Source organism: Mustela putorius, unplaced genomic scaffold, assembly GCF_011764305.1.
Source record: "Mustela putorius furo isolate JIRA1106 unplaced genomic scaffold, ASM1176430v1.1 tig00003859_pilon_pilon_pilon, whole genome shotgun sequence".
Taxonomy (NCBI): domain Eukaryota; kingdom Metazoa; phylum Chordata; class Mammalia; order Carnivora; family Mustelidae; genus Mustela; species Mustela putorius.
In genome coordinates, this window is record NW_025422011.1 from 26,910,033 (window position 1) to 26,932,799 (window position 22,767).

At 39.5% G+C, this 22,767-nt stretch overlaps 1 protein-coding gene across 18 annotated transcripts in view; it reads left to right on the forward strand.

Moving 5' to 3' along the window:
* Positions 1–22,767, forward strand: part of SOX6 (SRY-box transcription factor 6) — a 609,548-nt gene that overhangs the window by 527,761 nt on the left and 59,020 nt on the right. For all 18 annotated transcript variants that reach the window (XM_045066197.1, XM_045066194.1, XM_045066196.1 and 15 more), the window contains one exon: positions 2,011–2,198. In XM_045066197.1, the coding sequence (XP_044922132.1) occupies positions 2,011–2,198 (188 nt within the window). The remainder of the gene's footprint in view (positions 1–2,010; positions 2,199–22,767) is intronic.

Sequence of the window (22,767 nt, forward strand, 5' to 3'; positions counted from 1 at the left end):
CTAGAATCTGGGTCCTCTCACCTGCGTTAAATAAACTCAGTGTTCATTTTTTGTGAAGTCGCAGTTGGAGTATTTGCTGTACTGTGTTGGGTTTAAGTAAATCTTCTGATGGGGAGATGTACCTCTTCCTCATTAAAACTTGGGATATTAGGATCCATAAAGAGGCCTATTCTCATTTTGAGTCTGGATGCCTCTGCAGGGGACCGGGAGGTTTTCACTCCAGGTCTGTGAAATTCGTGTGGGAGAAAGAAGGGAGTCATTTCCAGTATGTGAATATGGTGGCTGGGTTGTCAGAAGTTGTGAGATTAGAGAGAGGAAAGAAAAAAAAGCCAATTTAGGGACAAATAATAGGCTTGATCTTGAAATGGCTTTAATGGATTTCCCATTGTCTACTTCTGAATTTTGTTTAGATGGTATTTGTTTGCTCTACTGGGCATTGTGAGGGACAAAGATGAGTATGTCACAGGCCCTGCTCTTAGAGAGTTTATACATCAGCAGAGCAGATTTCTTAGATCATAAGCTAGAAATGGGCTGAAGCAATCACAATTTCATTCAGATGGTATTGGATAGAAATGTTATGTTTGGTTGTTATCAGAAAAGCTCCAGAGCAAATGCCGAGGGGCTTTCTATATCCTAAGAAGCAACTGTTTGACCATTAAACAATTTACTATAGATAGCCTTGGGAATTTTTTCTAGACTCACGCATATACACATGTACCACACACACACATACACACACACACACACATGCATGGTGTGGATTTGACTCTAGTCTGGCTTCCTCTGTCCTGCCTGAGGTGTATGCATGTGGACACATATGCATGTGTGATGAAATGTTCATACGAGGATACAAACAAGTGGATTGCATTAAACTTGACCACAGCAGCTGAAATCGATCAGTCAGCAAGCAGTTGCCTTCATTTGGTCTAAGAATTGAAAAAGCTTGTGTAAAGTATTAATTTTAACCCACAATAAAATGCAAGATACTGAAGAAAATTAGGCAGTTTAATTTTTTTTTTTCCTGTCTGAGTTGTATGGAATATAACGAAAGTAAATATTTGTTCTCACTTTATTTGAAGCTTTGTACTGAAGTGAAAACCATTCCCACACATACAGCCTCCCCCTCAGGAAGACAGGGAGCCGAGAGCAGTAGGTGTTCGGCTCGGGGTAGGGAATGGGTTGTCATTCTCTGGGTAAATAACTGAGGCAGCATGGTGAGTAGAATGCTTCATTAACCAGCCAGTGATTGGGGAATGGAGAGTGCAGCGCGTTCCTTCCCGCCCCCACTCTCCTGCAGTGGACATAAGAACACACAGATAAAGATGTCGCTGAAGTACACATGTAGACTCACAGAATTTTCCTGCTAGGCCAAAAACTGCTTTCCTGCATTAGTATACTCAGTGTACCAGGCTTCCTCAATAGATATCTCTGTTCCTCTCCTCACCCCCTTCTTCCCTACTACTCCCCTACTAATTGTTAGATCTCACCAGAACACACACACACACACACACACACACATGTTGGCAGCTGGAATCTAGGAACCTTCCTCTGTGAGAAGGTAGGGTGATAGGGCCCCGATTAACTGGAGTGCTGGGGTATCCTCCAAGGGCTGAAAGGCCAGCAAGTCTTGGTTTCCCGGTGCTCTCTGTATAGTACTGCGGTTTTCTTTTCTTTTCTTTTTTAAGATTTTATTTATTTATTTGTCAGAGAGAGAGAGAGTACACACAAGCAGGCTGAGTGGCAGGCAGAGGCAGAGAGGGAAGCAGGCTTCCCACTGAGCAAGGAGCCCAATGTGGAACTCGATCCCAGGACCCCGGGATCACGACCTGAGCCGAAGGCAGTGGCCTAACCAACTGAGCCACCCAGGCGACCCGTACTACGGTTTTCTTAAGAGCAAACACACCCCTTCCTTGCTCAGAGAATGCAGCACTCTACAGGGGAGTGGGTAGGGGCAGTATTTTGTTAGCGTCTAACCTCATTAGCTTCTAATAAAGCATCCTGTGTATGCAGATATCCTGTCCAGTCTCAACTCCCCTGCCCTGTTTGGAGATCAGGACACAGTGATGAAAGCCATTCAGGAGGCTCGGAAGATGCGAGAGCAGATCCAGCGGGAGCAACAGCAGCAACAGCCGCATGGTGTTGATGGGAAACTGTCCTCCATGAATAATATGGGGCTGAACAACTGCAGGAATGAAAAGGTAAAACTTGCTTCCCTCCTTCACTGGCAATATTAAACCCATTGGCTTATTCTCATCTGGCTCTTTCCAGGCAGCCGAAGAGCTGGGCTTCTAGCTTGGGGGCTGGTTTTTTTTTTTTTTTTTATCACTTTCAAGCATTACTGCCAATGAACACATACACCCTTTCCCATTTACTGTGGGGTTGCCTCCCACGCACCCAACCAGGTACCCAACCTGGCATTCACCCTGCCTGCCTATTGGTGTTTTTCTGTCCCATTACAAAAGATGTAAAATGTTTCATTTATGAGGTGATTAGAACGGGAATAGAAAGAGGAAGAAGAGTATATACTCATGATGAAGGCTACTGTTTTACTATGACTCACCATTGAATTTATTACTAAGTTTCTTATTAGCCAGGGCAAAAAAGAAAACAAAACAACTTACGGATACACTCATTTATTTTTTGATTCAACAAATTACGTATCAAGTGCTTATTCTGTAGTAGACACTGTTCTTGGCGTAGGAGATACAACAGTGAGCAAACCAGACAAAAATCCCTGCTCTCACGGAGCCCCTGCTATGATGGGGGAGCACAGGTGACCAGGAGATCAACAATTAATTGATAATACAATGTCAGTAATATCAGGAGGTGAATAAAAGCCCTGAGAGAAATAGAAGCAAGTTAAGTAAGGATTTAGAGAGTGTTCATCTAGACGGGGCGGAAAGGACACTGTGCGGAAATGACACTTGAAGGAGACCTCAGTGAAGCCATGGGCAGGCCCGGTGAAGAGCAGAAGGAAGAGCGTGCGGGTAGCAGGGGTGATGCGTGGAGAGGCCCTTAGGGTGTACCAACAACACGGAGACCTGTGTGACAAGATGAGCCCAAGGAGGAAGAGCGGTTGGACAAAGTGATAGCCTGGGGTGACATGCTAGACCCTGTAGGCCCTGGAAAGGATTTGCATTTTATTCTAAGAGTGATGGGAATCCCCAGATGGGTTTTGTCCAGGGCAGAAACATGGTGTGATTTACATATAAAAGGATTATTCTGAATAGACTCCCGGAAGTTAAGAATGGAAACAGGCAGACCAGTTGAGAGGCTGTTGTAGCACACTGGGGGGGAAATTCTGATTATCTGATGAATAAGTGAAACGTGCCATTTTTTAAAAAGAGATGACTGTATTTTCCCAGTGCCATATTCTGAAAGGTTTTTTGTTTTGTTTTGTTTTTGTTTTTTGTTTGTTTGTTTTTAATGAGAACTGTAGAGGGACAAATGAGTAGCACAATGGGCAGTGTCTTTGGTAATGGTTTTAGAATAAATTTAAAAGTTATTTCCATTCATACATTTATTTGGTGTAGGCTGAAAATAACTTATTAAGTTAGGACCAAGAGTCTCCTCTTTGTTTCCATCCTTGCTAGCTCTCGCATGGGTGCTGTGTTAGACTCCATTCTTTCTAATAAACTTACACTTTCCTATTTCCTAGAAGGAGTCTTTAACTAGAATGTGGAAAAAATCATGAGACAAGTATAAGGTCGTGTGTACTGTTACTTAAATATTTGAATATATAGCTATAACCAGGGTGTCATTTATTTTTCTTTGTTTCCTCTTCAAAATGCAGGGTGATGTGACAGTCTGAGATTTTGGATATATTCATTTCCTAAAGCTGTAACAAGTGATCACAAACTAGATGGCTTAAAAAAAATACCGATTTATTTTCTCCCTATTCTGGAGACAAGTTTAAGATCAATGTGTTGCCTGGGCCTTACTCCTTCTGAAAATTCTAAGAAAGATTCCTTCCTTGCCTCATCCTGGTTTCTGATGGTTCTGGCAAGTTTTGCCATTCCTTGCCTTATAGCTGCATCACTCCAATTTCTGCTTCTGTCCACACGGCTGTCTTCAGTGTGTACGTGTGTGTGTTTGTGTGTGTGTGTGTGTGTCTCCCAATCTCCCTTTTCTTAGAAAGGCACTAGTCATTGAGTTTAGGGTCCACTCTAATCCAGTGTGACCTCATTTTAATTTGATCACATCCACAAAGACCCTGTTTCCATTTAAGTTCACATTCACAGGGACCAAGGGTTAGGACTTGAAGATATCTTTTTGGGGGACACAATTCAACCAATTACAGTGGGATACAGAACCATTCCTCATGTTAAATTAACCTCTAATTCTTCATTGATCTCCTATACTCTTTAGCCATTCTAGCAGATGACTGGAGTTCTTGGGCTGGGAAGGAGTTTAAGGGGACGGACGTATGATAGAATTCTCAAACTATGAATGTGATCAGTCCTTACATAGACTAGGAAGCCATTGTTGATTTCCCAAAGGTTAGTGAAGAATTTCATTGTGTCCTCATTGCACTGACTTATGAAGGTTAGCATCAAACCATCAGTAAAAATTGGTCACTATTGGACCCCCTTTGCCTTTATTGATCCTCTTCGTGGGAGGTTCAGATCAGGTAGGAGAGAAACTATTTGGGAAAATATGGGTCTTTTGGTGCCTGTTTAGCCATATACTTTTATATACTTGGGCCTCATCATGCACACACCATTCACTGGATCTGCTTAATCAACTGAAGTGCCCCATCCTCACAAGGCAGAACCCCTTTAAGATCTGCCTAGATAGATAGTTACATATAGAGTGAGGTCTCAGGACCACAAGGGTAGAAGATCCTTGCCCCCAAATCTCTTCTACCATTCTGATATTAGAGATAAACACAGAGTCAATCTTTTAGTCTTTGATGTTATATTCTCAGTGAGAACACCATGAAATAACATATTAAATCTTGCTGTGAATTATGTTATAAGATCCTTTTGGGGGATCTGAATGAGCAAAGAAGTTTTGGCGTAGAGATATTGAGTGAGAAATGGGGTTAACAACAACAGACCAGTTACATAAACTTGGGACCATTCACTTTGCTCTTTTGTCAAGGGTTAATCCTAAAATTAATCTGAGAAGTACGTCAATGATGTATTTGAAATTTTTTTAATTTATTAGTTTTCAAATGAAAGTAATATGTTTATTGGAAATCCTAATACAGAAAAATATATGGTAAAAATTTACTTATCCTTTATCCCATTAACTATTAATAATTCCAAAGTTTTCTTTGAGTAGTAACAACCATTAGTGATTCTGACATTTTCTTTGTATATATGAGAAAGTATTAATGAGTTTTGAAATAAATATTCTCACTTGGAATAGTAGTCACTGAGTTGTCACTTACCATCTGTGTGATATTTGGTAAGTTGATTACCCTCCCTGAATCTCAGTTTCTTCATCTATAATATGAGGATAATAACGTGAGTTACAATGAAGTAAGATGGATGTGAAAGCATCTAGTATGGCTCCTGGCAATGTGGGAATTCTCTTGTTTCCTATCCCTTTTAACTAAATCACAGGTGACCTTGAATATAGAGAACAAATATACTATTTTGTCACAGTTAAGAGGTCCTCACACAATAATTGGAAGATCAAAACAAAGAAACAGCAGATTTTTCAGATTTTGGAATTTTGGCTAACTCACATAGTTAAACTCTCTTCCAACTGAGTTGCTACCCAAAGCTATGGAAACTTGAGGTTAATTAGATTAGACCAGGGTTTCTCAATCTCAGTGTTATTGACTTTTTTTTTTCCTTTGACTTGATAATTCTTTTCATGGTGGGGGTTACTATCTGGCCCCTACTCATTAGATGCTAGTAACACCCCTCCCTTTGCTGACAACCCAAAATGTCTCCAGACATTGCCAAATGTCTTCTGTTGGGGAAGGAAGGAGACTAGGGCCCTTAGCTGAAAAATCACTGGGCTAGATAAAATGTATTTAGAATTAATACATCTCAGAAACTTCATTCCACTAAAAAAAAATAATAATAATCCATTTAAATAATCATTCTGTTATTAAGTTATGAAAATCATTTGCTTTTGATTAATGCTCTGAATGAAATATTTCTTGGAAAAATGCATCTAGAAATTTTTTTTCAGAATGCTAACATAGAGAATCTTTAAAACATAATGTGTCCCTCTGCCATTTAGTTTGAGGGAGTAGGGAGAAATAAATTCAGTATTGTTGCAGCAACTCTGCCATTCACTGAAGGCCATCTGTCATTCCAATCAGGCTTGGAAGAGAGCATCCTAATCCATGTGCACCACACCTAGTAGTAAATTGGCACTGGGTGTACATTGCTTCCAGCAATGAATCTCGGTTTGTCTGACACCATGACTCTGTATTGTTGAATTTGTATCATCAGTTGGAGTTAGTGTTCAAACTTAAGACACTATTAACTTCAAATACTAGAAGTTAATGTTAAATGTTATTCATTGACTTTTCTTAATTCACTTGGAAGGGAGAAATCTGAGGTACTGAAATAACCTTGTTTTGCTTTGTAAGACATGGGAAAGAGATGAGAGATTAGGTTACAATTAAAAAAATTAATAAATCCAAATTTGACCTAAAATATGTCACACTGAATATAATGGAGCCCCTAAGGATAAGTGGGAAAGTAGTTTCTGCAGAACCAGAAAACTCTGGTTTCCTGGTTGAAGAAAGCTGTCTCTGTAGATGACTTTACTGGGGTTGCATTTTAGGCATTGGAAGAGACAAACATAATAGAAGAATCCATTATATTCCTTTATGTACAAGGAGAGTTCCCAAGACCTCCTTAACATGATCTGCTTCCCAGTAAGTCCACTGTTTTGAACATGTATTTTGTGGGTTTATAGGCTTTGTTGAGTTTCTAGAGCTGATATCTGTCCTTGCTTGTTAGGTTAGATGCAGAAAGAAGAGTAAATTAAGAACAGCATTATAGTAGCTTTGGCTTGCTCATAATCAAAATATCCATCTTTATTTTATGAGGTACCATGGGATACTTGTGAGGATCAGATTTTCTTCTGAGGTCAAAGAGGGTAAATATATAATGTGCAATAAGATGGGTGAAATGGATTGTGACAAATTCAATTTAAGTGTCTTCAGAATTGTTCACGTTGGAATTATCTGTTTTCTTAAATATAGAGATCCATAAATTAGATTTACGAATTTGTTCTTTGTAACCCATAATATAGTTTTAGAGAATTTTTCACAGTGTTTCTGTCATGAAATGCTATAATTTATTAAGCATACCTTGTCACTCTCTTATTTGGACAGTCTTTACAAAGGAATGTATCACAGATTTGGGTTCCTTGAGAAGGAGTGTGAGAAATAGACATTAGCGAGCATGTCTACTGGGATGCGTTCTTTCTAGCTGCCACTGTGGAAGGAAAAGGACACCAGCAGGCTTGGCCTATGGTGCAGTGTCAGTCAAGCCTCAGTTAACCCCATGGGAAGCTTCAAGGCTGCCATGGTCATTCAGAATTGTCCCAAATTGGGTGGAGGGAATGAACTTTCATACACTTGTGTTAACCAATCATTGGATGAGGACTACCCTGGCCAGGGGACATGACTTTGGGTGAGGCGACTCTCTTTAGCTGAGGCAATTCCAAAGAGGGCCAACAACTGAGGGTTAGCTACCAACAACATTCCCTGCAGCTGAGGGAGTCAGTCTCTCAGTCCTAAGTGGGGGGGGATCTGGGCAAAGCATCAGAATGTCCACCATAGAGTGTTTCTGTGACATTTAGTAACATGAGGTATGTATAAAACATGCTTTGTATGTATGATAAGTGTGGACAAACATTTCCTACACAGGCATGGGGTGCTGTCTCTTTGTCATGTATAGGCTCACATATATGTCCATCTGAATACAAGTTTACCCATGGCATATTTCATTTTAGTGGGTAAATCCTGATTTTAGCACTTTAAAATGAAACATTGTTGACTTGATTGGCCAGAACGGCACCGATGGAGTTGTTCTGGTCGGCTGTGTCATGGGATATTTAGGGTCTTTTAAATATATAGATTGTAGGGACAATAGACTGTAACGGCGCCTTAGGAGCTGTTATGCTCCATCATTTCAACACAGCCTGTGTGTGTGGACTGTGAGTGTCCTGCCAGCAGAAGTCTAAGTTAACTGCCCTCAGCTTTAGCTTTCCACACCAAGAACACCATCCATCTTTATCCCTAAGTACCAGTGCAATTAGATCATATTATAGACTAATTGCTTACCAAATTTTGTTGTTTTGACATCTCTAAGATAGAAAGTATTTTAGTCATGACAATACACAGCAGAATTTTAAATAGCCTGCTTCTAAATATCCTTAGAGCTCAGCGAAGGGCATCTGGCCAGAAGAGAAGTGAGGCAGAGTGGGCCGTTTCAGTGTTAAAGCGCGATCTGTAACTTCTCTGACCTTCCTAATGTTTGAGTACTGACTCGGTAATTGATTAGAGCTTTCCTGAATCGCTGTTATGTAACTTGGGAATCTGGTTATTTTGCTCATCTTAATAATCTTGATGAGCCAGTAGATTGATTTCCTACTGATCAGAGTTGCTCATAAATAGGCAGATTACACATCTATATGCTTGTGGTCTGAATTGCCATTCCCCTCACCTTCTGGGAATCTTTTAAGAAAAATGCTTGATCTTATCAAGTGGCAAAGCAAGCTACCAGGGACACTTCTATCACAGTGTCTCTGAAGTACATTGATGGGATTAAAAGTGTGGCGAGGAAGAATTGGAGGGGACATTACATTTGATCTGGCCTAATCACTTCAATTTGATGGAAAAACTGGGACCTAGAGAATGAAAATGACTTGCCATGGTCACATGGTAGGTTCATGGCAGAACAGGAATGAAATTTCAGCTGTCCTAATTGTTAGACAATGACGTTCTTATTTATAGAACTGTGCTGGACTCATTTATTAATTTTCTATGAGATCTTTAAGGCTATTCCACATAGAAGTACTTCTGACATTGGCAATCTCAAACCTTTGATGGAGTAAGACAGTAAAAAGAATCAAGAACCGTGAAGCATAAAAGTGCTGTGTCCCCTGCCTCCTGCATACTTGTCACCTCCTGTCTGGTCTAAGTCATTCTTCCATGCCACGATGTCCATTGATTCTGCCCCTGGAAAGCTATCAGTGAGGAAAGTGAAGGTTGAATGGTGCTAATATAGACCAAGAGGCAAAAGCAGAGGTGAGAGATGGAACAGCAACACAGTGAGAGGCCACATGGTAAATTGGGGAGACCATGTGTATTAGAGTTGCTTAATCCTGGGACTCAGTTTCTAGGATTAATCCTAGTAGCATCCTGTACTGTTTTGCTACTATGTTAATTAATTAAATTACTTAACCTCTGTGAGTCTCAATAAGCATACTTGTAAAATGGAGATCCTTACCCTTTCCTTGAAGGACTGGTTCGAAGGAAAACATTCAGAGCACTCATCTGACACAGGGAATGCTCAGTTAATATTCCATCCTTACTTTAAGACCCCAGACAGGTTGTCAGATGATTCCTAATTTTGTTAAATTTTCACTCTTTGATATTGCAATGGTGAATGGGTTAACCTACTGTTCGCTGGGACCAAAATGTCTTAGATAGAGCTGAAGGTTACTGAGAAGCTAACAGCACCTTCTTACAAAGTTAAAATATGCATTTTTCTTTTTCATTCTTCCTGTAACTGGAATCCAGTAACTTCCAGTAACACTAGCAGCTACCTGCTAGAATCCAGCCATAACGAACATGATAATGTTCAAGTGGGATCATATTAGAGTTCTAGTGAGCTTTTGTCTTTACTAACAGAATATATGTTTTTACATATTTCCAAAAACCAAAATTTCAATCTATGATATTTGAAAATATTTAATCTGATTCTTGCTAACTATATGCATCTCTCATGCCCAAATGATATTTTTTTTCAACCAAGCTCATAGGAACGTAATCATTCAATCACTGAGGCGCCCTGTAAACTTGTTCTTATTTGCTCAAAAAGGCACTTGTTCAATTTTTGCAAGTATAGATTCTTGCTCCTCAACCATACTTTGCAAAAATATCAGAACAGTACGTCAGTATTATACTGATGTAATACTGCCCCCTTTTATTGGAAATGGAAAACATGCTGGATGTCTTCTGTTTCACATTGTCAATTGCCACAGCTCTTTGTTATTTACACAGTTGATTCACATGTTCATTGTTACACAACAGGATAGGTTCAGACAGAAGATCAATACAGCCACACAACAATAAGTGAAAGAGGATTGCGAGCAAATTATTTGGCAAAGTGTGTTTGGAATAAATGAGCTCCTTCTAGAGCACATGGACTAGTGAGGTTTTGTTGTTTCCAAAGGTGTATGTACATAGGACTGATTCATCAGGGTTGTAGTTTTTGGGAGCAGTTGACTTGTGTGTTCAATTGCAGTGCCTTTTTCCGTGTTAACCTATTCCCCAGATAACAGCAACTTGTGCCATGACGGTTTTGGACACATTACAGATTTTACAAATTCGAATTGTAATGCCTTCGTTTGCAAAGCAGAGCGGTAGTTGGCTTTTAAAAAGCAGGTAGTACTTTTCACATCACAACAATGTATATTATTATAGTGTTTCTAAGCTCCAAAACCGATGTGACATACATTATATCTGCTGAACCTTTCCACACTCAGAGATGTAGGTATTACTATTCCTGTTTGGAAGATCAAGAAACTAAGACCAGCTTTAGATCTCTCTGCTCCAGCACTCCCTCTGTCCAGAGTCTCACTTGCTCCCTGCATCTCTGTGAGACTGACAAGGCAGTTTTACCTAAAAACTAAAGCAAGCCATGCATCTGAGTTTCAAACATCAATTTGAATGAAGGGGATGTTAAAATCACGAGATAGGTCTACTTAGAGATACACGCTTCATGCATATTGCCTTGAAAAGAATAGTTCTATTTATACGTGTGAGAGTGTTTCTGTAAAATAGCATATGAAGATCAAAACTCCTGAAATATCAGAGAAAACTTGAAGTTTTGTTAACATTAGATTTTATATTTGAACCAATAACACTGGGCAGCTATGCAGTGCTGTATGGAGGCTCCTGGCTGAAGGTAATCATTAAGCTTCTTTTATTTCTGTTGTCACGGCTACTTGATTGGTTGCCTAGCTACTAGTTTAAGACCTAATTCATAAAAAACAACAACAAACTTGTTTGGCACCTTACTTTTCTGCACATTAAATGGAAAGAATGGTGAGAATTCATTTTTTTTTTTTTTTTAACAAGGCTTATAAGGCTTAAGATACTTCCTAAGGATAGTGGTGGAGGGAAGAGTAAAAAAAAAAAAAGGACTGTGAGTTTTTGTTTACAAGTGTTTTAACTCAAAAGCCCATGTTCAGTTACTGGGTCTCCCAGTGAAAGGGTTAAAATTGGATACGTCCAGTTAATAACTTCACATAAAGAGCTGTTGGTTTGGGCATGTATAGAGCAAATTTACTAGTGCTGAGGATTTTACAGACCTAACCTACTACTATAGCAGGTACTTTTTAACCCTTATCCTCCTAGATCTGATCCCTTCTAAATCTAAACTCTTAGTCCTTCCAGATCAGCTGTTTTCAACTGGTTTTGGTCTCAAGGCCCCCCTACACTCTCAAAAGTTATCAAAGGCCCTAAAGAGTTTTTGTTTATGTGGGACATATTTATCAATATTTACCATGTGAGATAGTAAAACTGAAAATTAGACAATATATTTACTTAAGAATAATAATAAACCCCATAGATATTAATATAAATAGCACTTTTGAGCATTAAGTATATTTCTCAAAATAACAAAGTAGTAAGAAGGATAGCTTTGTCTTATGTTTTTGCAAATCTCTTTAATGTCTGGCTTAGTGGAAGACAGCTGGATTCTCCTTTCTGCTTCTGTATTCAGCATGCTGCCGTATCACAGTGCCACGTAGCTTCTGGGAAATTCCGTTGTACACTCATTAGACAATAGGCAAATAATGTCTTAGTATTATTACAAAAAGAGTTTTGGTCTGGTGAACCCTCGGAAAGGGTTTTGTTTTTTTTTTTTTTAAGATTTTATTAGTTATTTGACAGAAAGAGAGATCACAAGCAGTCAGAGATGCAGGCAGAGAGGGAGGGGGAAGCAGGCTCCCTGCTGAGCAGGGAGCCGGATGTGGGGCTCCATCCCAGGACCCTGAGATCATGACCCAAGCTGAGAGCAGAGGCTTAACCCACTGAGCCACCCAGGCACCCCGAGAAAGGGTTTTTGAGATGGGGGTGGATAATTCAAATACATGCTGTTCCAGATCATGGAATACATGTGTATACAATATGTGTTTTAATTGCATTCACCCCAACTTTAAGAACAGTCTTTACTGATCAAGCATTGTGAACATTTAGAAGTGATTATTGATTTGATTCTGTTTGAATTATGGGGCAAAAATGTTAATAAAATGATATTACTTATATTTGTATCTTAATGCAAAAATAATTCGGGGTGGTTTGTAGCGATACATACAATAAAGCAAGGTAAAAACTAGAGAAGCAAAGTTCTTCTAATACGTGTTTACATAATTGCTAGAAATGGGCTGCAGACTTGACTATGAGCTTCCTGGTAACAAGGCCAAGAGGAGATGTGTTATAAGATCCACTATTACTATATAAATAAATTACTATTCTGTAAACTTTTCTAGTATATAAATAAAATAGTTTTTCAGGAGAAACATGGATTTTCTCCTATGGGTCTGCATAAAATCTTGAAACATCTTCAGGAATGTTCCTACAATGTTCAGTTTTAGAATAATAGTAATTTTGAAGAACTGTTTCTTAACAGACTTGATCATCTATCTTTTACATCCATCCATTTTTACCTCGCTTTCTTTGTCTTAGTTTGGGTCTTATGACCGGAAGTACATTCTTTATCCCATGAACTCACTATTTTTCAATTCCATTCCATTTTAATTAAGTCCTTACAGTCTACAAAACACAGTTTGGACAGATGTGGTGTGAAGGGAACCAGCACTCAATCCTGGCTTTACCTTTGCTGAGTGAATATCTCAGAGCCCTAGTTTACTTATCTGTAAAAATGTCAGAATTTGAGAATAAAATGATACAATATTTAACCTCCCAGTAAATCTCTTATATATTCATGTATTAGGCATTTAATAAATGTTGCCCTCCTTCCTCCCTCCTCCATGGTCTCTCTCTTCTCTCTCTCCCTCTCCCCCCACTTTTTTCCTCTTCTCTCCCCTCTCCATTCCTCCCTTCCTTCCTAGCTCCACCCATCACTGGAATATGATGGTGGGTAAGAGCAAAAGATCTGAAATTAGACTGCCAGAGTTTCTCTATCTGAGAAACGGGAATATTGTCGTTTCTAAACACAAGGGGTTGTTGTGGAGATTTAGTAAAATAATCCATGTAGCATGCCTTGTCTGGGGCCTGACATGTCACTGGTAGAAAGGCAGATTGAAACAGATCATTGCCGTGGCTCATCTAGGTTCATCTCTTAGATGATTGGAACCATCTGAGGTGCTTGAGGTGGGGGCATATTGAATCTGAACTACATTCTAGGTGGAATATCATAGCAGTTTAAAGAAGTGAGGGGAGAGACCTTTAAAGAAATGTGGAAAATTGAAAAAAAGCTTGTTTTTGAGTCAGACTGACTTGGACTTCAGATTCTGGTTCTATCACTCATCATGCCTGTGACCTCTCTGAGCCTCAGTATCCTCATCTGTGATTAATAATAATTAGTTCCAAAAAAAAGAGAAAAAATTTTAAAAATTAGTTCCATTGGTTATTGGGGAGTTAATCATGAAACTATAAGCCAAGTGCCTAGGACCATGCCTTTTAAAAAAAAGACCCATTCCTTCTCTTTTGTAGGATTTCCCAGAGCATCTCTGTAGACAGAGCACCATTTGAAAACCATAAATTATTCTTCAAGAATTCTCAACCTCTAATTTAGATCAGCTCCACCTAGATGGCCTTTAGAATCAACTCACTCTACTAAACAATTTAAAATACCTGAGTTGCAGAAAATTCAAAACACATGTTGTCAGGAAAATTTCAGTTATTTTTAAAAATGCACATTAAAGAAAAATACATAGAGCTATGATTCTCAACTGAAACAAAAAAAATTAGGCTTGAAGTCATTTGATTGCAGGGTTCGTAAGGGTAAGAATTAGATCACTTAAGTGACAACATCTTTTTAAAAACCTAGTAAAATTGGAGCATTTAAAGATCGGTTTGGTTTGGTTTAAAACACAACCTTAGCGAGGCTGAACAGATTCTGAACTATTTTCCTAAGTTTTCATAAAGCTCCTCATGACAATATAAACTGCTTCCTAAATCTAGCAAAGAACCTGAGATTATATTTCTCTGAGAAGTCTCTGAGAAAGACTTCTCAGAGAAATATAAGCTATCACTTGAAAAAACACTGTATTATTTTCCTGTCTGCATTCGTTGAGAAACTAGATCGACCCGGATTTGCCTGAGCCAGGAGGAAGGTGCTCTGCTTAACAGCTATATGAACTTTCCCTAGGCTCTGGAGTCCCATTTTGCAGATGTTGCTTTCAGTACATCCTAAAGATTTTCCTTACGGACCTCTGCCCTGAGAATAGGATGTGCTCTGTCCTTGGATTTCTAGGGATCCTACAAAAATCACTTTATCAATTTCCATTCCTCCAGAACCATGATAAATTGACCTCATTTTCTTTAATCCAACCTCCAGGATTTGTGGGCTTTCACTGCCTTTGAGACAAAATGCCCCTCCAACGTACTACTTTCACTCTATCTTTCCTAAGAGCTTTTCTTGCTGGTTGCAGTTTTAGGAACATGGAATAACCACCACCACCACCACCACCACTATGGAAATTTCAGGGCTTTCCATTGTTTGAAAAATACTTTTTCATACTTTTTTTACATTTAACTCCAACTGGCATTCTTAGAGTTTTAATTTTTATCATTCCTTTTTTACAGATAAGGATGAGGGTCAAAGAGCTTAAATCATTTACTTACGTTCAAACAGGAAATGTCAAAGTTGAGGCTCTTCAAAGTACCTGTTTTCACATCTTGCATTCTTTCCACAACAGTGGATGGACTTCACCTTCCTCCCCACTGCCAACCTCTATGCACGTCATAGTGGGCCCCAACCAAACACAAGCTACCAGGACACATATTAGTTGTGGCTCCACATGAGTGTGTATGTGTGTGAGTGTACTACATGCTTGTGCATCTCCGCGAGTGCTTACATGTACCTTTCTCATTGTGGGTCTGAATTTGTATGGAGCTGTCTGTTTGTGGGAGTCTCTGCTCCCTGTGCATAACTTTCTATCTCTGAGTGTGACTGATGTATGTGTGCCTACAACCTGTATGCTTGCGCAGGTATGTGTGTACATGTGTCTGTCTGTCTGTCCTTGAGTCTGTCTGTGTCTGTGGAAGTCAATGTCTGCTGTGTCTGTTTGTCTTACAGTGTGAGTGTGTCTGTGTATTTGTCAGTATCTTTTTGTGTCTGGGGGTCTATCTGAATGTGTGTTGGTCTAGCTGGGTTTATGTGTCTGTAAGTATGTTGGTGGACCCATGTCTCTGTCTTTCTCTGAATCTGAGTGTTCTGTTGACCTAAATATGTGTGTGTCTTTATGATTGTGAGTCATTCTGTGTAAGTCTCTGCCTACATGTTCCACTCTCTTCTTTCTATGGAGTTAGGTATTGATATACTTGATTATTTCCATTTTCAGCTTGTAGGCAAAGGGCCGAGTATAGAGTATATATATGAAAACTCTGTGCATGGGTGTACTCTAGGCATTCATTCCATCACTGTTTCTCTCGTAGCATTGTCTGAAATCTAGTTGTCAAAAATGTGCCATTGGAAGAACATTGACAGAAGTTCACTTTTAGCTAAGATCCAATTTGCAATCTTTGACATTTGCAACTAAGATTAGAATTTCCCAAAGTGCCGTCTTCCCACTATGGGTGGAAATGCTTGCTTTTATTTTTGGTGCAACCCTGATTTGCTCTTTATTTCTTTTTATAAATGATGTCAAATAGCATTAGTTCTGAAATAACACAAATGGTGTGTTGTGAAGTGCATTGCCCTGTGGCGTTAGTTCCCTAACCCTTGTAGGCTGTAAGAGTTCCCTGTGATTTTCAACAAAGATCACACTAAAATCGTTTTCTTCCCATATTCAGGATCGACATAAATTTTTTGAAACGAAAAACATAAATTTGGAGTTCTTTTGCCGATATTGATATTAAGATATCAATATTAAGATTAATCTCAATTTTTCCCATCTGTAAAATGGGGATAATAAGGCAAGCATGTAAAGTGAACTCGTATTAAAAATCATATCAGCTTATCAAGACTTTTTATTCTTGTAAGAGGATGAGTTCTCTAATTTTAATAGCACTCCTATGAGGGAGGTTGGTAGCAAGTTTAGTTTTTCTTGATCATCGTAAAATAATCTCCCTGGGTCTAGGCAGAGCACTGCTAATGGAAGAAGGAGCCAGAGGCTTTGAAATCAGTCATTCCAAGGTCCAGAACTCAGCTTCACAGACCAATAGGTGATCTTTTCATTTTAACCCTGCGTGTATTACTAACTGCATCACCTGGGCCTGTTACTTTTCTGGGCCGTTGTTTACCCACTTGGAAGATGAAAATGAGGATATACCATATAAGATTGTGGAAAAACTTAAACCAGATAATGTATGTGAGGTAAGGTAGCTGCAAACCGGTATTCTTCTGGCTCCCTTACTGGGGTTTGCAGCCCACACAACGTACCATGATGCTAAGCAGGGCGTGCGCACCACGTGATACGTGACGTATGGGGCCTGCTTGCTTGCGATCCAGAGAAAATGGACTGGTCACTTTCTGCCCTAAGGGAAAGTATATAATGATGTGAGAGTGAGGACAGATACCTAAAAAGGAACCTGACAATGTTGGGTCCGAGTGCCAAATGAGTGAAAGGAGCCACAAGTTTAATCAAGCTCGCAGAGATCAAAGGATACCCTTCCCATCACTGAGGTGGAAAGAGAGGTTCTGCGGAGTAGGAAAGACTTGAAATGCCTCAGAGGAAAACAGGCAGGGTGGAGTGTGGGGTGAGGAGCAAGCAGGTAGGATCTGAGCATGAGCCTGGTGGGACACGGGTCTCTTCCTACAGGAGATAATGGCTGGAGGACTGCTCATTCAGGAAGGAAGTGAGCTTTGGGTCAGAGAAGCACATGGGTTAGATGATGGAAGCTTTGAATGCCCAGATGCCTTGAAGCTGAGATTTTGTGTGTATGAGTGTGTGTGTGTGTGTGTGTGTGAGAAAGAGAGAGAGAGAGAGAGACAGGCAGAGGGACAGACAGAGAGACAGAGAGAGAGAGAAAGAGAAAAAAAAAAGACTAATAATGATCATTGTGGTAGCTGAGGTAAATTGAGTGCATTTCTCCTTATACCATAGACTTGTAGAAAGTCAACCTGTTTGCTATGTTGAAATTGTAGAAGCAACTGATAAGTGACTACTTTCTCAGTGGGAGAAACGGGAGGTGGGTAGAAGATTATAAGTCCAAATTAAAATATGAATAAGTAACATAAATTTTAGAGACATTTATGGATGATACTTTTATATAAAAAAATCTCCTTTGATTTTCATAAAAATCTTGTTATGCAATAGAGATTATCATCTCCTGTTAATCCACCATTACAGATTTAAAAACAAAAAACAAACCATGAGAACCATGGAGGTAACTCTAGGTTCTGCTATCACTTCCTCTGTGTACAAATTCTATATTTTCCATTGCACTACACTGCTAAGTTACTATGATCAGCTTGAAAAAAGAGTTCAAGCCTTAGTCTTTGTTGGCCCAGTAACACTGAGCCTAAAACGCCGCTTCTATTCACTGATTGCTTGCTTGTGGCTAGGAACCAGTCTTGGGAAGAAGTAGTTATTCTTATGGGGATAAAAATTTATTTTCATCTGGGTCTGTCTTTGCTTGTGTGTGTGTCTGGCCTTCCTTAAACAGAGGAAGTTCACATCATAGGAGAATTGATTCTTCCTAGATCTTAGAAGAACTTTGAAGTCTCTCCTAGCTGTCCCAGGTTACTCTGCCTGTCACTTTCTCTCCCGTCCTCTGTTCTGGAGGTGGTTGATCTGTTTCCCACAGTCCATTCTTCTCCATCTCTGCCTCCTCCTAAGTATGAGAGTCTGTTTCTCTCCTTTCCTTCCTCTGTCCCTAACCTCCTTCTTACCCTGTCTTGACATTTCTCCCCATCCCCCTTCTGTTTCCCTGACCTTCCTCCTCTCTTCTTCCTTCCTTCCTTCCTTCCCTCCCTCTGTCTTTCACTCCCTCTCCCACTCCCACAGCAGTCTTGCAGCTTACTGCAGTTAGGGTGCAGTCTCTGACCGCTGCTGAAGATTTTTCTCCAAGCTCTTACAGAGACCAGGGGCAGCTGCTGTCTCTGCACACTTCTACAGCAGGGCTCTGGAGTTTAGTGTTATACCTGCATCTACCGAGCCTACTTACGTGTAACGGGGGTTCCCCTGCGTGTCTCCAATGGTGGGGTCTCTAAGATTTTGCACAAGAATTAACCCTATATGAAGGAGGTAGCATAGCCTAGGGAGGCTGAGACACAACCAGTCCACATTAATTCAAAATCTAATGCTGATTTTATTTACTTAAATGGCAAAACATGAAGTCTCAGACCTGGATAGCCTGAGTAAGTTACATTTATAAAATAAATATGGACTTATCAGGCTTTGGAAGCCAGCTTGGATCCTGATCTTCCTGATCTGTACCTCACACTGAGTCAAATCTCATAAATTAAGCAGTTAAGCAGTGTCAAAGCATGGAAGGAATTCAGTTTGGGCTTTAAATCTCAAGACCTGTCTTTGGGCTTACCTCTGACTGTTAACTATCAAATGTGTGTGTGATCTTGGGGGTGTCTCTAACCTTACTGAGCCTCAGTATATTCTATAAAATTAGGATGATCACTCCTTACAGATAACATAAGTGTGTAAAAGGACTTCACAATTTAGAAGATGCTGGTGGTTACCAAGGCTGAGTGTGTGCCCTGTTATGTGTGGAGCAAGGTAACTGAGTCAGTGATTTCAGCTTAGAAGGGAGGTTTTATGCCATGTGCCTCTTGTCTCCTATTTTATTGGAATGGGTGGACTGAAAGCTGCCTCAGACTGATAGTGGAAATAAGTAGCGTGTCATCACTTTTTTTTGCCATAACTAAAACAATTTTTTGTTTATCATATTTGTGGGTAGTGCTGGGAAGGAGAGGATGTAGAAAGGAAGTGAAATCTATTTGAAGTAGATCGGGTTTGTTGTACCAAAGATCTCTGGAGTTTAAAGGAAGCATTTATTTTTTTCTTAGGAGAATTACCTGAGGATGAAGAATTAGCTATGCAGATGGGTTTACTGGTCAGTATAGTATGGTGAGATCACAGCACTCTGAGAGTTAATGAATTTCACTTGGTTTTGTATGAGCTGGTTTGCCAGAATCACTGCCGTGAACATATAATTTAAAAAAAAAATACTGTAATGAGGGGCACCTGGGTGGCTCAGTCGGTTAAGCATCTAACTCTTGATTTTGGCTCAGGTCATGATCTCAGGGTTGTGAGATCGAGCGCCATGTCGGGCTCTGTGCCCCTCTCCTTTCTCTCCCTCTCTCCCTCCCTCCCCTGTCAAGGATATAATGTAATGAGAAAAGAAAGATCTATAGATGATGTTTGAGGGAATATTTAATATTGATTTATCTTCAAGTGGAAACTATACTAAAGAATAAAGTTTGCAGTCAAGTCAGTTTATCCAGAAGGAAAAGTGACTGTTTAGAACAATGGACACTGAATCATAAAACAACTCGAAGTATAGGGGTTGGGTGCTATAAATACATCAATTGGTCTTCAAGGGAAAACTAATATTTCAAATCAAACTGGATTCCTAAATAGATTATATTAAGACTTGTTTGCTTCTTTGGTCTGAGCCGTCTAATCCAGCCCTTCATAACATATTACTAAAAAGAGAACACGAGCCACAATTTGAAATCTTATATGAATTACAGATTTTTTAATGTGCTAGTCTTGATGCAGGCTTGAAGGCCCACCAGCCTTCTCAGCAGTTTTCATTTCGCTAGTCTTTTGGTCACTTCAGCCATGGAAAATCAAAATCTTAATCATATAAAAATTGGATATGAGTTTTATTTAATCAGTGAAAAGATTTAGTCTTTTTTAAGGTTGTTCTCTCCCTTGTGTCAAATATATGCAGTAGAATTAAATAAGAGCTATAATCTTAAAACTTTTATGTAATTGCTATGATCTTCTTTTCTTAAGTCATCAGTTGGTCTAAAAATTAAAAATTAAAAAATTCTACAGAGGTTTAAAGACTCGGCTAGACGTCATGTTCACGTGGGAGGTGATTTGTTCTATAAATAACTGGTTTTTTTTTTTTTTTTTGAGACTGTGTAAGTCCATTGTAGTTAATGTTAGGCAATCTTTGGGAGTGAGTGAACACTCTCTCTGCCCCGTGTTCTGCTCTGGTTAATTTTCCAGGTTTGCCCTTGTTTAGGCAGACGATGGAGAACCACAAGGACAGCCTCTCACCAGCTTTAGGAACAAATTTGTGCTTACTTATTGATGGTCTGGTAAGACGGCCCTTGGAGGCATTGCTTTTATTTCATTTAAAAATTTTTACCTCTGGTCTAAGCACATTCCCTCATTCTGCAGCGAAGATGGCTTAATTACACTGAAGTCCTTGCTTTTAGACTGGGCAGTCAGATTCCTAATTTTAAAATAATCTTCCTATTTAATTCCCAAATTTGAATGATAAGACCAGGTTCTGATTTATGAACTGAATCTGATTTTCAGCTCCAATGCCATTGTTATCTTGATGTTGAAATTATTGAAACAGAAAGTTAAAAATCAATTTCTGAGTTCCTGAGAAATAAAGTTGGTGCAGTCTCTACCCTCACTATTACCACCTAACATACACTGCATTTCAGCGTCTAATTTCTGAATGTGGAGATGACAACCCTTTTCTCTTTCCTAGTATTATAACATATAAAAAGCTCTATCCCAAATATATCTTCAATGCAAGCATTTCAGTGCTGATTTCTGAATGTGGAGATGACAACAGCCCTTTTCTTTTTCCTAATATAATAGCAACTAAGAAGCTCTACTACCCCAAACGTATTCTAAATGGAAACTATTTCAAGTTTGTGCCAATTAAGGTCAGCTGCGAGGAGCAGGTGATTTTCTTTTCCTTTTTTTTTTTTTTTTTTGGCCGTTTGTGGACACAGTGAAAGGGCATAATAAGCTCTTGCACCCATCCTCTCTGTTCGCCGGCTCTCTGGTGACAAAACGGCCGATCCGTGGGTGAGTACATACCTCATTTACATCACGTGCATAATATACTCTATCTGGGATATTAGCTTCTCAGGGCTGGCAGTGTCGCCTAACACACACAGTGATCAGCACATTTTTTGAGGCTGCAATCACCAGAGGAATGCAGCAGTGATGTGGGAACAAGAGGAAGTAACGTGGCATAACGGTGTGCCCAGCATTGTTCTGTTGTCATCGTCCCTAATCAGTTCGGTTTCCCTCGGAGCCCAACAAAAGAGGCATAAATTAAATAGAGTAAAACAATGGCCCTGAGTGCAAGAATAAGGCATCTATTCCCGAGCTCCACATCCAGAGAAAAAGAGAAAATAGCAACTACAGAGGGAACAAAGTGCCCTGAAAGCTTTGTGGGGCAAGGCAGATGCTTATGTAATCTTTAAACAAGACGTGCAGTCCTTTTACGAAAGTGTCCAGCCCCACTGAATCTCAAGTCAGCATTTAAAGATGAACAAAGCCAGATATAGGAAATTAACAAAATTCTTTAAAAATATGCTTAACACAAGTTTCTAATAAAATATTGTCTGCTAAATTAATAGCATGCTGTTTACAAAATTTATTCTTAGTATATTAACCTCTCCGGGGTTTTCACAGGCTTACCAAAAGATAACAGTCCCTGAGCAGTTTTCAACCCATATTGTTCAAGATTTCAGCAAGAGTTCAGTCTTACAAGTGTTTTACAAAGCAGTTTGCATGTTCCTGTTCTATAATGTTTGCAGTATTCCCAAATAAGTCTTACACATGAGTTCAATAAATAATTGGAAGCCCAGATGTTTGAAACGGATACGGCAGATACATTGTAGCTGTATTTGAAATACAGCTACTTTCCCTTTGTCCTCTCATCAACTTCACAGCATTGCACTCTGCCATTTTCAGTTCTTTTCCAATTAAACCTAGAGGAGCGTTTGGCATGTTTGTGTTCCCACACGTTGCCCCTCTCCAATGCAGCGTGTGGAAGCATCCTGTGTTATCGTTGCTGACTTGAGACGTTCCAAGAAGGAATTTCACTTCTTCGCACTGAACTGAAGCCTTCTTTGTCCCTGCGGTTCACCTTCTGATAAGGGAATTGCTCATATTGAGACATGATTTACCACTTTACATAGGAAATAATTAGAACTTCTCTGTGAGCTCCCTTTGTAGAAGGAGACGTCCTCATTTCTGGATCCTTCTACAGCACCACTAAAGCAGTCTCCTGTACAGTGTTTGATAAATAAAGGAAAAACTGTTAGGTATCAGTAAAATCTAAGAACGTTCTTGAACTCGCTTTTAAAACATAGTTGGCTAATTTGCAAGAACCAAAGACACGTGAGGAAAATTCCGATTTTATTTCCAATTGCTTTAGCTTATTACCTATAAATTTTTGTTGATATATGCATCTTCCTTCCC